General features: G+C 36.8%; 2 protein-coding genes across 5 annotated transcripts; both read right to left on the bottom strand.

Annotated features, from left to right (window-relative positions):
• Positions 1-921: 921 nt before the first annotated feature.
• LOC109180340 (DNA-directed RNA polymerase 2B, chloroplastic/mitochondrial-like) lies at positions 922-8,636 on the bottom strand. The gene is made up of 19 exons (XM_019329861.1): positions 7,458-8,636; positions 7,131-7,346; positions 6,917-7,050; positions 6,768-6,834; positions 6,490-6,548; positions 6,227-6,344; positions 6,012-6,125; positions 5,741-5,872; positions 5,238-5,654; positions 4,920-4,970; positions 4,597-4,667; positions 3,866-3,950; positions 3,541-3,693; positions 3,114-3,188; positions 2,758-2,847; positions 2,623-2,670; positions 1,974-2,088; positions 1,789-1,892; positions 922-1,649 (listed from the first exon to the last, which is right to left on the bottom strand). Exons 1-19 carry the CDS (start codon positions 8,400-8,402, stop codon positions 1,539-1,541), a joined length of 3,105 nt encoding a protein of 1,034 aa, XP_019185406.1. The 5' UTR covers positions 8,403-8,636; the 3' UTR covers positions 922-1,538.
• Positions 8,637-9,184: 548 nt separating this feature from the next.
• On the bottom strand, positions 9,185-12,642 carry LOC109180343 (protein ABHD17C-like). 4 transcript variants are annotated; one of them, XM_019329869.1, is made up of 7 exons: positions 11,894-12,642; positions 11,105-11,141; positions 10,772-11,008; positions 10,613-10,660; positions 9,945-10,384; positions 9,747-9,833; positions 9,185-9,567 (listed from the first exon to the last, which is right to left on the bottom strand). In XM_019329869.1, the coding sequence occupies exons 1-6, from the start codon at positions 12,193-12,195 to the stop codon at positions 9,755-9,757; spliced, it is 1,143 nt and encodes a 380-aa protein (XP_019185414.1). In that variant the 5' UTR covers positions 12,196-12,642; the 3' UTR covers positions 9,185-9,567; positions 9,747-9,754. The 4 variants fall into 4 exon arrangements, with proteins under 4 accessions (XP_019185414.1, XP_019185415.1, XP_019185413.1 ...); XM_019329870.1 differs by having other exon boundaries at positions 9,185-9,564; XM_019329868.1 differs by having other exon boundaries at positions 9,185-9,440.
• Positions 12,643-16,079: the final 3,437 nt, after the last annotated feature.

Here is a 16,079-nt window from a genome sequence, read left to right as displayed (position 1 = left end):
TCTCAAAGGTCCATGGACCATCATCAAGGACCCTATTCAAATCCTTCGGGTGGGGGAATTGAAACAGAAACAACTCCTCCGTCAGAGGTGTGACCTGCATACCCATCACAGGCCTCCAGACTGAGGCCTTTGTTGCATGTATTCGAATTTGATCGGACGTTCCGTCAGGAAACGGCCGACGAGATCATGAAGGATTGGCGCCTCAGTACAAACCTGGATGTCGAGGGCTTCCAGACCTGTAGCGTCTTCCTCGGCTAGATGCATTGCCGCACAACGATCCTCGATTTGTCGCACGTCCATAATGACACACGGGATACCAACAAACGCAAACAGCAATATAATACGAAACTGATGTATTAGATCCATCGGAGAAACACAGATATATAAAGGCCCTAGAAATCTAGGGAGACACTCTCTCAGCTAATTGCTAAGAGAGGGGGCCACGATTAAACAAGCACGAATCGGAAAAGCGATCGACGAAACCACGATCAAAAGATCACGATCGGAAGATGGAGACGAAGATTGGCAGAACATCGCGAGAGTTGCGGAGCATTTCTTAGTTTTTTCACAATCACAACAATTAATTTCAATAAGTTTCAAAATTGTTAATTTAATACCTTAACAAGACGTGGATTGAATACTTAAAGTACGAAAAAAGTCATAAATTAAAATTAACAAGACACCAATAGTTATAAGACTTAAAATGAAATTAACTCTAGTTATATATTAATTTAAATTTTGATGTCTAAAATTTAATGTCTTAGACAATTTTTCTATGTTGAGACAACTTCATATTACAAGTTCAACTTCTAACATGAGTAGTTTAATTTGTTAACATTATCTATGTCACAAATTTCAACTAAAAAAAAAAAAAATACATCATATTTTAAAAAATCTTTCAATTACTTTAACCACGTAAACTACCATGAATGAAACTATATAATACAAAAAACTCGTAGGTACTTTGACCCAACTATACATACCTCTAAGCCTCTAATACATGTATTTCAAAAAAAAAAAAAAAAAAAAAAAAAAAAAAAAAAAAAACACACACACACACACAAAATCCTCTAATACCAAATTCTTGGTCTGAAAGTGACTGCACTACAGGATGGTAAAGAAAAAAACACCTTTACATAAAAACATTTACAGCAGAAATCTAGAGAGGTGCATTTCAGTTGCAGGCTTGGAAGTTGGAACTGAAGGCAGATCTCCAGATTGAATTGATTGGAAGCATAGCCATTTTTTCCTTATCTAGACAAACTTCACATTTATGTAGATAGTATAGTATCCTCACTATTCCACATGTATACCTGAGATGTCTGTCCAACAAAGCTGGTCATAAAACTGAAAGCAAGGTCAAGATTATTGCCTTCGTCAGCTCCATATATACAGACCACGATCCTAGGTGCCTCCAAGAATGTAAAAGTACCAAGCAAGCATCTGAGGTCGTGGCCTGGTTCTGGCACTCGAGAAGCACGTTGCACGAGCCTTGCTTAGCAGTGAAATCAAATTACACGTTGAGTCCTACTGTGTAATCAATTGAAGAAATATGTGGATTCAAGGACATCTTTCAAATCGAAGTCCCCTCGTTCAGGCAATGGTGGAAAAGATAGCATAGGGAAAGACTGTTCAAAGCTCTCCAGTAACTGTTTGAGAAACCGTAAGCAAATAATACGAAAAGAATTACAATAAGCAGCTTGAAATTATCAGGAGCCTTGAACTGCCAGCTCAATGGACAGTTCATCTTCATCATGCAACGAATAAAAAATAGGAATATGCACTTACATTTTCTAGGATAGGCTTTTCATAAAGCTCAACAAATTTATCTCGTAGTATCCTGTTCATCTCATCCACATCACAAGCATGTGTCCAGTACGAGTCATGAACTCCTGCACCAAAAATGTGGACGTTAGTTTTAGAGGAGGCCACCAGAATTATTGAGGTGGTTAAGAAAAAATATCTTAACGAACCTGCAAATCTCAAGCCTGCTCTTTTGCAGGCAACTGCGGTCATCATCATATGTGAACCATCAAGAGAATGAACAAAATTTGGAGGAAAAGCAGTTCTCTGCCTCTTGACCATAACCTGAAGAGAAGAGAGCAAGGGGGGAGGTGATTCAAAGATCTAGATAGAAACTGGAAGCTTTACTTAGAATTTGTCCCATATAGATGACAGACAATTGACACAATTAAACAAATCAGGAACTGTAAACTCAAATGGTTTCACATTTTAGTTATACAAATATATCCCTGCTAGGCTGCTAGGCCCTGTTTGGTAAATGGCTGTTAGCTATTAGCTGATTGGGTTAATTAGAGGGTATAACTAGTTGATAACATTAGCTGATTGTAGAAAAGTGTTTGGTAAATTAGTTGTTAGCTGTTAGCTGATAGCTGTTTGGTATAATTTCTTTTCTCAAAAAGCTAATTGAAAAAGTTGCTTTGAACAACTTTTTTGAATTTTAGCATTTTGGAGTTACAAAAAGCTAATTAACCAAACACTTATATTGATTTTTTAACCAAATCAAACAATTAATAGTGGTTAAATAAGCCAAAATTGACTGATAAGCTAACTATTTTACCAAATAGGGCCGAGTATGTTCATATTGACATTGAAATATACCTTTTCTGTTTCTCGCTGCAAAGTTAACACCTGAAGAGAAGTCTTAACCTGCATGCAGTAAAAATGAGACATTGACTGCAGGTTTCTAAGAACAAAACACACTAATTGCAATTGCAATAACAGTATAACACTTACAAGGTGCCTTCCAATCTTGCGGTAAGGCTGCACAACTGGAAGTCCAAGAGGAGTTGTCCATCGAACTGGATGGTTTTCAGAAGCAATGACCTATTGAAACATTGTAGTTAATAGACATGAAAATACGCATCAAAATAAATGTTCCAAGCACAAACTAGAATAAGCAATGGATGCCTAACAAAGGGTACATAAGGGCATCCTATGCTATACTGGTAGCAAATTTCAGTAAAGGAAAATTGTTGGTATTATGCCAAATTCTAAAATGGTGCAATCTGTGGGGTTGGGGACTTGGGTTGGGTTAATGTCACTAGCAATCAAACAGCAATATCACAGACAATAATACTCCCATTTCAAACCTTTGCACATTCTCCAAGCCAGCTCATGATACTGCGTGCAGCTTGAAACATCTCCCCTAGTGCAGTCAATGTTACCTAGTCATCAGAAAAATTGCTCGTCAAGAAAAATCATTTGGTAGTCATTGACTACTCAGTTTAAGTCATATTTCATATCCACCATGGTGTTGTTACAACTAACACCTGACAGAAGTGATAACACAATCCTAATTTCCAACCATTTTGTAATAATCACTGCAGTTTTGTGATGATCTAAATAAAGTATTTATGGCCATTGTAATGGTCAGGCTTGTGATCAAAACACATCTATGTATTGGTTGAATGCAAAAAAGCTAATTTACCACCAACGAATGAAATGCCCCAAGGAAAGCAAGGTTATAATGTTCTTCACATTAACAAATTTAAATACAATATGCTCCAACACACATACTTTTGCACCATAACAGGCTGCACCAAAAAGCTCAGAGTCATCGTCAATTGCCCCACGCTCCTTCAATCTTCTCTTAATCTGATCTCGAGCACCAATATATGTGACGCCATAAACTGATGTCATCACTGTTTGCTTCACCAATTTCCTATCCACCTAAACAACACCAACAAATTCCACCAATTATTAAAACTACATGGTATCCACACAACTGAATAAGATATTTATATATCAACAAAATGGTATGCTTGCTCAATAAGGAAAACAAGAGCAACTTAAATAATAATGGCACTATAGGCAGAAATAAACTGAAGACAAGACACCAAACCTGATCAACAAGAACCCTAGCGCGCAGTGCATCTGGAAATTCAGCAGGATCTCTCTGTGCATCTCTCTTCATGATATCAAGAACTCTGCATGAGAACAGTTGATAAAAAAAGGATGACCATATAATTTTTTCTATTTTTCAATAATAAACTTATCACATGCGGTGAAAGATAAACTTGCTTGGTTTTAAAAACTAATTGTCATGCAACCAAATTGTGGCATATAATATACCGACAATTTGACATGTAGCATGGTGCCTCATTAGGTTTCTCCTTTTAAAAACTTGCAGCATCAAAAGATACATTCTCTCAAAATTTGACAGTCTGCTCACTGTTAGGATTTTGGTGTCTATCCTCCTGGAATTAAGCACAGGTGAAGCTAGTTCCCTAGTTTGTTAATGGTAGTAACCAAATATCAACTCCATTATCCTTAGCAATAGGTCCTAAATAATTTTTGGCTTGTTATATAAAAAGTGAAAAGTAAAAGCAAAGGAACTCACAGTTCCAAGTATAGAAAAGTTGCTTGGGTTAAGAAATAAAACTTTCTATATATTTCTCTTACTTCTCCCTTCAACTACACACTGCCATATATATACATGCTAAACATACTGTAGAAGGCCCTTCACATCCCAGGACTTTTCATATGCCATGGCCCTTCACATCCCTAACCAGCTAAACTATTCACTTCTAACACTTGGCAATAAAATGTGTATGACCAAAAAAGAAAGGTTACCTGGCTGCTATGCCTGAGTAAACATCCGCAGGCTTTTCTCCTGCTACCAGATTGACAGAAACTGCTCCTAACTGAATAAATGATCATTGATAAGAAATGTAACTACTAAAGTGAAAACAGAAAAGCTAACAGCACTTAAAATAAGCAAGGTCAATGGGAGATTGGGAACTGGTTTAAATGTGAAAGACTGCTGTTATGAAAATGACAATGTTATCCCATATCCAATCCACCATTCCAGTGAACTTCATATATACATGCTAAATATCTGATAAGTAACAAGCTAAACCCATAATTAATTACTCATCTATAAAATTTGTTGCTACCTTATCTCTTCCAAGAGCAGCATAGTGCTGCAGACCATTGCAAGAACCATCCTGAGAAAAGTCGAACTGAACTGGTAAAAGATACTCAAAATTCATAAAATTTATTTATAATTCTGGGGAAGAAACTAAGTCCAAGTTTAGATAAACAACTTAAATAAGTGCATTTCAGCAAGCACATTCCTATTTTGACACATTTTTGGATAACAAGAAGATTCAGGGCAATAGGTCATTTTCAATATGTGCATACTGCTTGAGTCATTTCCAAATATGCCTGGAGAACTGAAACACAGCTGATACTATTTCTGTTTAAATAATTACCTGGTGCACAGGAACATGTGAAATGGTCATCTCTGGAGATGAGCTTCTCAAGGCTTCAGAGAGATTAATGCATACAGCTAAAAGCTGGAATGGATCCTCTGCTTTCAACCACCAGCGTTTTCCCTCAAGCGGTCTGTCAGCTGAATCAAATATATCATCCAGGTGATTTTCAGTAAAGGCTAGTCGACCTTCAAGAGATAATTTCTCCACACCAGCAGCATATAAATTAGCCAAATGTATCTTCAGCCAACACAAGCCCGACTTTCCAAGAGGACGTCCTTCAGCAAACTCTAGGATTCCCCGACAGATATCAGAACCCAGATGGTTAAGGTGAGGATGCATAGGGTATGCGCGACCACGGAAATCAAGATTGTGGGGGTAAAAGAAACCTTCTTCATCTTTCATATTGTGTGCTACCTGTTCCGCAATATAGGTGTCAAGCTTAGTTGGATAGCACAAGCAATAAACAACAGGAAAGTAGGAAACACATCATTGAATCCTACAGCAAGTTTGAGCTCTATATCACATCGCTGTGAATGCCTTTCTCTGTTCTCTTTCTTGACTGCTTTAACTTTCCATTTCCACTTTTTAAGTACTGTCTCATCTTCTGTATCTGGTTCTTCTGGCAAAGGGATCTGCATTGACATGTATGCACACACAAAATTGTGGAGAAGAGAATCATTGCAGCAGTTGTTTGATAAACTTAAACATAAAAAATTCTAAGCTACATTTTACAGGAACTATAAAGAATCAAGTTTTAAGAGAGCTACCCACATCATCACGGTCAACTAAATCAGCAAGACGCCCACCACTAGCCCATATTCTATCAACAACAGATAGTACTCTCTTATTTATCCTCCATCTCGTACTTCCAAGTGTATCCAGTGCCTGGACAAAAAAGGACAGATGATAAAGTTTAATTATCAGATTGAATAGAGAGAATATTTATCACCTTAAATTGAAGATTGACAAGAGAAGATTCCCAAAACCTCAAATACAGGTTCTAACTGCTTCCTAGGGGCTCTCTTGACAGCTTCTCTTTGCTGTCTTGCTCCATGTGTCCGCATGATATATGAAGGCAAATAAAGGTGTGCACCCTTGTCATAACTACAGAATAGTGATAATAAGCAAAAAAAAAAAAAAAAAACCATGTTAGGTGAAAAGTTGCTTACTTAGAGGAAAGAAGATGATGGAAAAAAAAGAAAATTGTAAGGAGTAAAAGAGAGAGGAAATGGGGCAGAATTTCATGTACCCTTTCCACTTGATTGGAGGCACTAGCATTGGCATATAAGGAATTACCATGTGCCTGGCCTGCTTGCAAGAGTAAAGAGTATTATGGAGCATAACTGATGAGGTGGTGAAATAAATATAAACAAAGGCTGTAAAAACTACTGAAAGAATAAGAAGTACTATTTTATAGACAATAAATCCCAACAGCTAATCAGAAAAACTTTGTTGTACTGTTGCACATCAAAATGAACAAAAGAGTCCAGCACTCTGCCAACTAGCTGAGCAAGTTGAACTACTCACAGTTTTTTCAAGACCTTTAAGGACCAAAGGGTCACATTGGATAACACCATATCTTCTGCTACCACCCCTATAGAAGAAAATTGAAGCAACATGTTGAGTTAAATAAATGAAAGAAAATACACACAACTTGGCGGGAAAAAGAATGTTACTTTGCTTGATTAGTGACAGTCCTAAATGTATGAATGAAAGCAGGTCGAACATCTGGTGGACCATCAGCAAATTGATCGGCTGGAGGTTGTATATAGGCTGTTTGCAAAACCAATTCAATCAGATGGCTTCCAACCTGACAGGTAAGCAACATTAAGAAATTCAGTACATCTATAGAGCCAAATAATTAACTTTTAGGAGATAATTATAACCTACCTTAGCCTTAGCATCTTGACCCCATGGCTTGAAAGCATCCTGACCTCCCACTATTCGTCTCACTGCTCGTAGATTTTGTTTCTTTATCAAATTAGCTACTTTTTTCTTTAGTTTCTCTTTGCCTTCTGTAACACCTTCATGATCTTCTCCTTCCATTTTTGCATCTTTATTAATTTTACTCTGCCTTGTTTTCTCCAAAATTTTATATATCCTAACCTGATACAAAAGGGAACTAATTAATATAGGTAACGACCAAGAATGATTGGCAGCCTTTCGAAAACATAGAAATAAAAATTAGACAGGAAATTTCTTTTTAAGTCAACCAACCTCCTGTTCAATTGCGTCTCCTATAGCACATGCAATATGCACCACCTTTCCGGCGCCAAATTCACCTCCAGCCATTAATAATCCCATCAACTTATGCATTGTGATAACTGCCATCATATCTGCAGGTAACTGACTAAAGTATTTAAAATAGGTTGCTTTTGTTTTCCCAGCCAGATAAAGCTCATGTTCTTCTGCAATTTTGTTATGCAAAGGCTCAAACCACCCTAGAAAAAGTGATTTCATGTATGGTAAATTAGGTGCCAACTTCTGAGCACACATATCTTCCAAAAGTTCCTTATACTCCTTAGCAGCTTTCTCCCACGCCTCAGTCTCAATCTTTATCTGCCTTCTCTTAAGGGCTTGATACTTCCATCGCCCCATTCCTCTAGATACCCTCTGCCGCTTCCGCCACTCACAATAGAACTGTTTCCTCTCTTCTCTTCTCATCTCCGTCAACAATTCCTCAACCTCATCAGTTACAGACACATTTTCTTCGGCTTCACTGGACAAAACCTCAACAGCTTCAGCTACACTAGCATAACTCTTCCAGGAAAATCCACTGATATACCCTGAGCTCATCAAACTGTGCAAAACTGGTCTGCTCAAGAACTCGTCCCGAGGCAAAAATTCGCCAAATTTCCGAAAGCCAAATTCCGTAGAGCCATTATTCGAGCAAGGGACAGGATCAAAAGGGCTAAACTGTACTAATTTCTCAGGAAAATTTGAACCTTGGGGAAAGCTAAGAAAGCTGGAAGTACGATTATAACGACTCTTTGGGTTGAGAGAAAGGTTGTGCTTCTGTAACGCTTTCGAAGAGATTTGTTTGGCTATGTTTCTCCACATAGCGGGAGAATAACTACAGAGGTTTAAGGCTTTGGCCGAGGGTTTATCAATGAAGCGATCGAATTTTACGCTGACAGAAATGGGGGCTTTGGTGTGGGACATCAAAATGCTTGAAGAAATGCGCGAAAGAAAATCAGTGACGAAGTGAAACTGGGTTGAACACTATTGGGTCAAAGACTCGAAGCGAGCCCGAGATGCTTACATAAATTCATCACAACGGCGGCAGAAATGAACTGTTATTTGGGCGGGTGCAGAATAGCCGCCCGGCTCTAAACCCTCCTTAAACCATGCGGGCGGGTATTGGTAATTACAGAGTAATTTGGTATGCGTTTTTACGGATCTTTTGTTTGTGTATAGGTCCGAAATGGTAAACGGGTTTTGTAATTTTAAGCCGACCGACTTTATAAGAAATTATTATTCAACATATGTTTTCTGGAGATATCGGCAAGTTTATTCGAAACATGATAAACTTTTCTTATCAATAATAATTAACAAATTATATAAGAAAAATTATATTTTGCAACAATAACCAAGCATTTTGTACTCAGATGATATGTAGTGACTTTTATAAAGATTATAAAATTGAGTCTCAGTAGAAGCGATGTTGACTTTTTGTGCTTTGACAGATTAAGAAAGTATAGATGAAAGCAGTATTCACTTTTTGTGCTTCAACAGGTTGAGAAATTATGACATTTAGATTTTTGATACAAGAATCATGAATAAATTCCACACAGGAAAAGTAAATCATATTTTAAAAATTGTGTGATAGATTCAATCAATGTTAACAAGAATTATATTTCACTATATTTTTATGATCCTCGAACGGATTGGTTCGTTTTGTTACTTACAAATGGTCTTGATTTTTGTACTCTTTGTCCACATAATAATAATAATAGTAGTAGTAATAAGTGAAACGTGTAATCCACATAATTAACAATCAATGTTCATATGCTGAAATTCCAGTGATTCAACACAAAGGGTACACGAGGACGACGAACCAATTCAAATGCAGAATACAATGCGATGAACAATTTCAAAATTCATAACATCTTCAACCAGCTTCAGGCAACTTGAGCATTGCGCACATCCTGCTCCCCTTTGGGAGGCGGCTTTTATGGGGGCGAAAAACCAGGTAAAATCCTGTGACCAGTTTCGAGCAGGCCATGTTTTCATACCAACCAAGACGAGCATAAACAGGTAAGAATACACATCAGGGATATGTTGCAGTTTCCTCATAGACAAACTGATTTTATAACATGGATGTCTACTGCTACACACATCAGGGATATGATTCAAATATTGGAAGAATAAAAAGAAATACATTATTTGCCAATAAAAGTTAACAGCATAGAGTAGAGTGGAAGGATATATCCCACCAGCCAATCAGTCCACAAGTAAATAAAAAATTAGAGTAACCAAAGAAGTCTACTGCTACACACAACTGACCTTTTCCTCTATCCTGAGACCTTCGCTCCCACCGGTTTGAAGCAGTCAATATGGCACAATACAGCTGATCTCATCATTCCACCGAAGCTGCAACAATGGGGATCCCAATTCTTAATTTTTGTATTTATACAACCAATGAAGTATTTAGACAAAGATGAAAGTTGAAAGGCACATTTTTAACCAATTAATTAATCCTACCGGTCTATGCTGTTCCTTGCTTTCTCTGATGGTTCTGTGTTGTTACTTGTCTTTTCCGCATGATCTACACTCTTGCGTGTTTTATCTCTCCTATCAACACTAGCTCTTGATTTTTCTCTGCAATCTATGCTTCTTTTAGGCTTCTCCCTCCTCTCTGTACTTGGCCTAGAATTCGTTGCCTGACCACTGCTTTGCCCGGGTCTACAATCAGTGCTGTTTCGAGGATTGTCTATAATTTCAATACATGGTACTAATACATCTTTTAAATGTGATGATTTCTCCATAGCTGAGACAAATTTCTTTAGATGTTTAATGTATTCAGGGTAGAGCTCCAAATCACAGTGATTACCACCCTTAACCCATAGTGGTTCATATTTCTGTTTACAAAGTTCCCAAAGCTGCTTTCCATGGGAGCAGTCCACAACATCATCAGCAGTTCCCTAAAAGGAAAGAAGAAACAGGTAACAGCATGTTAGTCTGCAAATTTTTTATTTTTTATCATTAAGCAAAGCTGTAGAATAAAAAGGTTGGTTACAATAGCGCCTGACTTCCAAGAAACAAAAATGGACAATCCATTCATTTTTCACATTCTTATAGGATATTACATTATTACCTATTACCAGCCAAAGTTTATGTGAAGAAATCCAAGAGTAGATATGAACACTCACATGTATAATTAGAACAGGGCATTCAACTAAAGGTATCTTGTCAATATTCTGCATCACAAAAAAAGACAATTAAGTATGAATAAAAAATCAGTTAGTTCTCAATTTAAAAGTCGTAACCATATAAAATGCACTACATAAGTGCCTTGTAAGAATACTAACCTTATATATGTCAAACCAATATGTCCGCTTCACATGATACATTACTCTCAGCCCAGACATTATTGGACTGTGCAAAACAACAGCCCTTAACCTTGGTGAGCGAGACGCCAATTCTATAGTTGGTCCACTGCCAACAGACTGACCATATAATATTATATCTTCTTCTTTCACACCATATGTCTCTTCAAGACATCTATATGCAGCTTCTATGTCAGCATAAGTGTTCTCCTCACTTGGCTAAAGAAAAATAAATAGAGTTCAGCATCTATCGACTATTGTCTATCGTCTTAACATCCTTGAATACACATACTAATCTATTTGTTTCTCACTTACCTTGCCGGAGGACTGTCCATACCCTGAATAATCATACCTACAAGGGAGAAGAAACATATCTCATAATTTGAACCTCACTAGAAATGGAAAGGAAAAACACAAAGGGAAACCAACACCATATTAGGAATATTTCTTCCCTTCACATATCAATAAAATTTTTTGCAATATAAAACAAATTTCCAAAATGAAATATGCACACTCCTTTCCTTGCTACTTCATCCAACTCTACATAACCAAACACATATCAATGAAATTCCTTGCAAAGCTTAAACAGATTTCCAAAACGGAATATGCACCCACACCCTTTCCTTACCACTTCATCCAACTCTGCATAACTAAACACAACCACCTCTCTTAACCAAAACTTCTCTAATATGTTCCAGGAGGTTATGCACAAGATCAAACTCCCACAAAAGCATATCAACTACCACTCAGTTCTGATGTCACAAAGGTTCAAAAGAGCTTAGGATGAAACTAAAGACAATCTAAATGAAGATAGCAGAAGTTTATATCTCAAGTTACACAGATATATCAACTATAAGGAGCTCCAGCTGGATGGCTAATCGCCTTAGAGTAAACTACAAATTGAAAACCAGCAGCAGGCAAAGCATTTGTTTCAGCAAATTGACAGTTAACTACTTGACTTAACAGAAAACGGTTCAAATTTCATTCTGACAATCTGACCCAGCACCTATGCATTCACGATCACAAAAGAAATGCAAATATCCATACTAAATAGGAGTATATTATTATTATACTGATGATTAATAGAGAAACAATTTGATATACCCCATCAGATTGACGCGGAGATGACGACTTAATTCACAGAACAGCTCGTACATCTGACCCAGATCAGCAGCGTTGCCGTGGGAGTATAGCAGAGTTAGCTTCGCCGCCGGATTCCTGACGTAAACCGCCACAATTTCCGTCCCTCTCTTGGTAGCCAGCTTCAGCACATCCACGTTCTCCCTCTCCTCCACCTCCGTCATCTTCAATTTCGCGGCGGATCCTTCCAAAACCACCTCATAAGACGGCGGATTCGGCGGAAAAAACGCAAACCGTGCCGCCACCGACGACGTCATCGCCCCCATCCTTGTCACCACCAACCCTATAAATGCATATACCAACAGATACAGATATAGAAAAATTGGTATCTACTCAAGGCCTTCTATAAAAAGCAGTTTTGCACACAACAATGTGCGGCTGAAATGGACGGACAGGATTTCTGGAAGCAGGTGTGATTGGGAGTGTAGCGGAGGAACAGACAACGATGATAGGTAACTGGACGGAGGTATTTCCGGAACACGTGACGGTTAGGGTTTCGTGTAATGGTGACTGGTGAGAGAGAGAGAGAGAGAGTACGGCGGGGTGAGCTCCGGAGCTCCGGTCCGTGATGGCGGGCGAGTTATTTGGGAATGGGGAGTTGGAGGTTTCGAAAATGACAGGTTTGGGATAGTCAAACAGCGGCTGGATTAGACTGTCTACACTCCAACGGTTGAATGACAGCTTTCTGACTTGCTTGGACCCGTCCGGACTCCGATCGACCCGAAATGAATACAAAATTACTCCCTATTTATTTAAAAATTTAACTTGTTCGTTTTCAAATTTAAATTTTAGTTACCTTCAAAAAATTTAAATTTTAGTTAACCAATTCAGAATTTTATCACTCCACCTTATCAATCCATAACCTTATTATAGTTAATCAATTGAGAATTTATTGAATCACTTGAATTGTCTTATAACCCCCATCAATCACTATAGCCTTTCTGAATATATTATTGTACAAATCTAACTAATAGAGTATAACTTCAAACCAAATAGTGTTACACCATTACACTTGCAAAATGTTATTATAACCTAATCAACTTGAATCTAACATAGATAGTATATATTAGCCTTCTGATATGATATCATTATGTTATATTGTCTCATTTATAATATCTCTATTAATTTGTACTAGCTTATGCCATCCACACGATTGTAAGTATGTGCATTGCAATCCAACATGGAAGTTTTTTTATTATTAATAAAAAAATGCCAGCTCTTGCAATTCTGACAAGTCAAAATTGCATCAGCTTGCAAGACCACTTTTTGGCCTTTTATATATGGTCTGACAAGTCAAAATTGCACCAGCTTGCAATATCACTTTTTGGCCTTTTATATATGGAGTATATTTTATTATTATTAGAATTATATTATTAAGAAAATAAAAAATCTTTTATATGATAAGTGATAGTTTGATCATTTGTTGAAAGATGAGAAAGAATTGCATGGATTAATAGTAAATAATAAATAATTACAAATTTAATGATATGACATTTTGAAAGTGAAAAAGGATTACAAAGACGAAAATAGCCTTAGTAATGTATCTTGGCAATAGTCATTTGACTACATGCATCTAAAAACAAAAACCAAAAAAAAAAATTGTTATGGGGAATTTACAATCCTAACAAAAAACTTTATAATTTTAGTAACTGAATATGACTTTATCTACTTATATGTTATTGTCTATTTGTCGTTTTTCTTTTATTTATATTTATTATAACAATATTTTTTCATCATTACAATTTTTTTTTTTTAAATGTACTCTTCTTTCCAAATTTATTTCCTTATAAAACTACCCAGAACTATATTGATTGACAACTATACACAAAAAGATTGGTGGGATACGAACATGGGCTCGAAAGACTGAGGTTGGGAGGCAGAACAACGAAGAAGACGGGTGATGAAATTGGACAGAGTATAGTAAAGGGCAAACAACCAAGTTGGCTAAAGGCAAAATAAAGCGGCATAAGCGGTCGAAGGGATAAACAAAAAAAAAAAAAAAACAAGATAACTAAAGGAGTTGGATTAGCAACATCATGCCTCGATTAGATAGAGGAGACAATAATAATTTGATGGATGAGATGATTAACCAATCTACCAGACGGAGTCGAATGATCAAGTTAGTTAGATGATTAGAGCAAGCAACATAGATAGTAGAGTCAATCAGATAATTGGAATAACGGGTGCACTAATCGGTCTTCGTGAAGCTTGCTAAATGGTCGAGAAAGGGAGTTGTAATAAAGGAAACCAGTTAACTAAGAGAGACAGTTGGCAACAGGTAAGCGGGGAGGTGGAAGGAGCCAGCACGTCCTAGATCAGATGATTGATTGAGTTAACTGGTCGGCACAGAGTCAAGATAGATTGATTGCGTAAAGGAGCGGAGCCGCGCGGAGGGGGACAGTGAGAAGAGTAATCCGAGCACTCGGCGAGAGCGGAGTCATGAGGGTAATCAGTGATAAGTTAATGTCAATAATGAGGGCTACTGTTATGGAAGGCAATCCGACGCGGAGGGGACGGAAAATGGACATGAACTCTCATGATTAAGGCGTTTATAGCTTCATGTATAGCATTGATGACAGGGTGAGCGGCTTAATCATTCTTGTATACATGTATAAAAGGCCTGAGAAGGCTCGATAAAAAGGGGTTAAACAATTTTAATTACATGAGAGTTGAGAGAACCCTCTTACTATTACTTTTTCATGTGGTTGGCTCGCCGGCTGACTACTTTGGTAGACACAAAACTAACAAAGATAACTTTATATGAAAAAAAAAAAAGTAGGATTTTCTATTCCTTAATTGAATGAAAGCTAAACTTTGTCAAGGCCTTTTGGTCTAATGACACCAAGTTACACTTTCATATGAGAGGTTGTGAATTTAAACATTGACTCTTTGTTACCTTTAATAGATTAAAAAAATATAATAAATTACAATATTACATTGTAACAGAGTCAGTGTCTAAACTTAAACTTTAAACACGCATGGAGGTACAAACTAAAAATATTGACATTTAGCTCTACATAATCCTAAATATATAATAATTAATATAAAGTACGGAGTAATAATTTTTAACCCAACCGGATAAGGTTTGTCATTCTTCGCCGATCATATGTTAGGGCCATAGTAAATTAGAAATAATTTAATCACCGTCCATCCCAGGCCAGCTACTATATTCACCGCAAAATAAAGCCGTAATTAAGTCCCGTCGGTTTACTCTGGTTTCATCTTTTATTTTATTTTTAATTTTAATAACAATCATACACTATATGACTCTATACACATAGACTTTTTTGTTAGGACAGGGTAAAATTTCAAAGAGTTTATAAATTTTAAAGTATTTATATTTCAAAATTAAAATATAAATTTTTTATTAATATAAAAAATACTAACGATATCTTATTCACATTGTATGAATATTAACATCAAGCCGATTCTTTTCTTCAATTCATTCGTCACCGATCGACAGTGAAACAGTTTGAAAGAAGACGCGTTGTGGATAGATTATAATTAAAGGATCAAAAATTTAATTTTTCTAAATATAAAACTTTAAAATTATAGCTCCAAAAAGAGTGCAGTGGAAGTATAGTCAATTTAATTATTGTCAACACATTCTCAGTCAAGTCCAGGTGTCCTTTGTGGTTAGCAAGGGGTTTATCCTCTGATTGTGAAACTTTTAAAATTATGTTGATTATCCGAAATTGATTTAACTAATACTTTTTTATTTAAAAAAAAAAAGTTTGAACTTGGCCAGCTATGGTAGTTGTTGCAACAAGATTTTCTTGAGCTAAACAACTAGGATGTATGCTAAAGGTAGTACACAAGCACACTATATTTCATCGAACAACGATAGAAAGGAAACACGCAAATGCTAGTCGCAGAACAGACACACAGAAGAGTTAAGGTTTGGTTTCCGACATTTCCTCGTGTTAAATCCGACTGAGATTGACAACCATCATTAAGGCAAGTAGGCAACACCCTTTTCTATGAAATCTTTGTAACCTCAGACGCGAAAACTTTGATTCTTCACTTCTTCTATGTATAGTAGTTTCAAGGAAACTGATGCACAGTAGCTGTTTGAAGAAATGTTTCTTTGAATGGGGAGGTTTGTCAGTAAATATACCATTTTTGCACTGCTAAAATTTGTTAACCTTGT

This window comes from Ipomoea nil, unplaced genomic scaffold, assembly GCF_001879475.1.
Source record: "Ipomoea nil cultivar Tokyo-kokei standard unplaced genomic scaffold, Asagao_1.1 scaffold1026, whole genome shotgun sequence".
Lineage (NCBI taxonomy): Eukaryota > Viridiplantae > Streptophyta > Magnoliopsida > Solanales > Convolvulaceae > Ipomoea > Ipomoea nil.
This window is presented reverse-complemented; position numbering and strand designations above follow the sequence as displayed.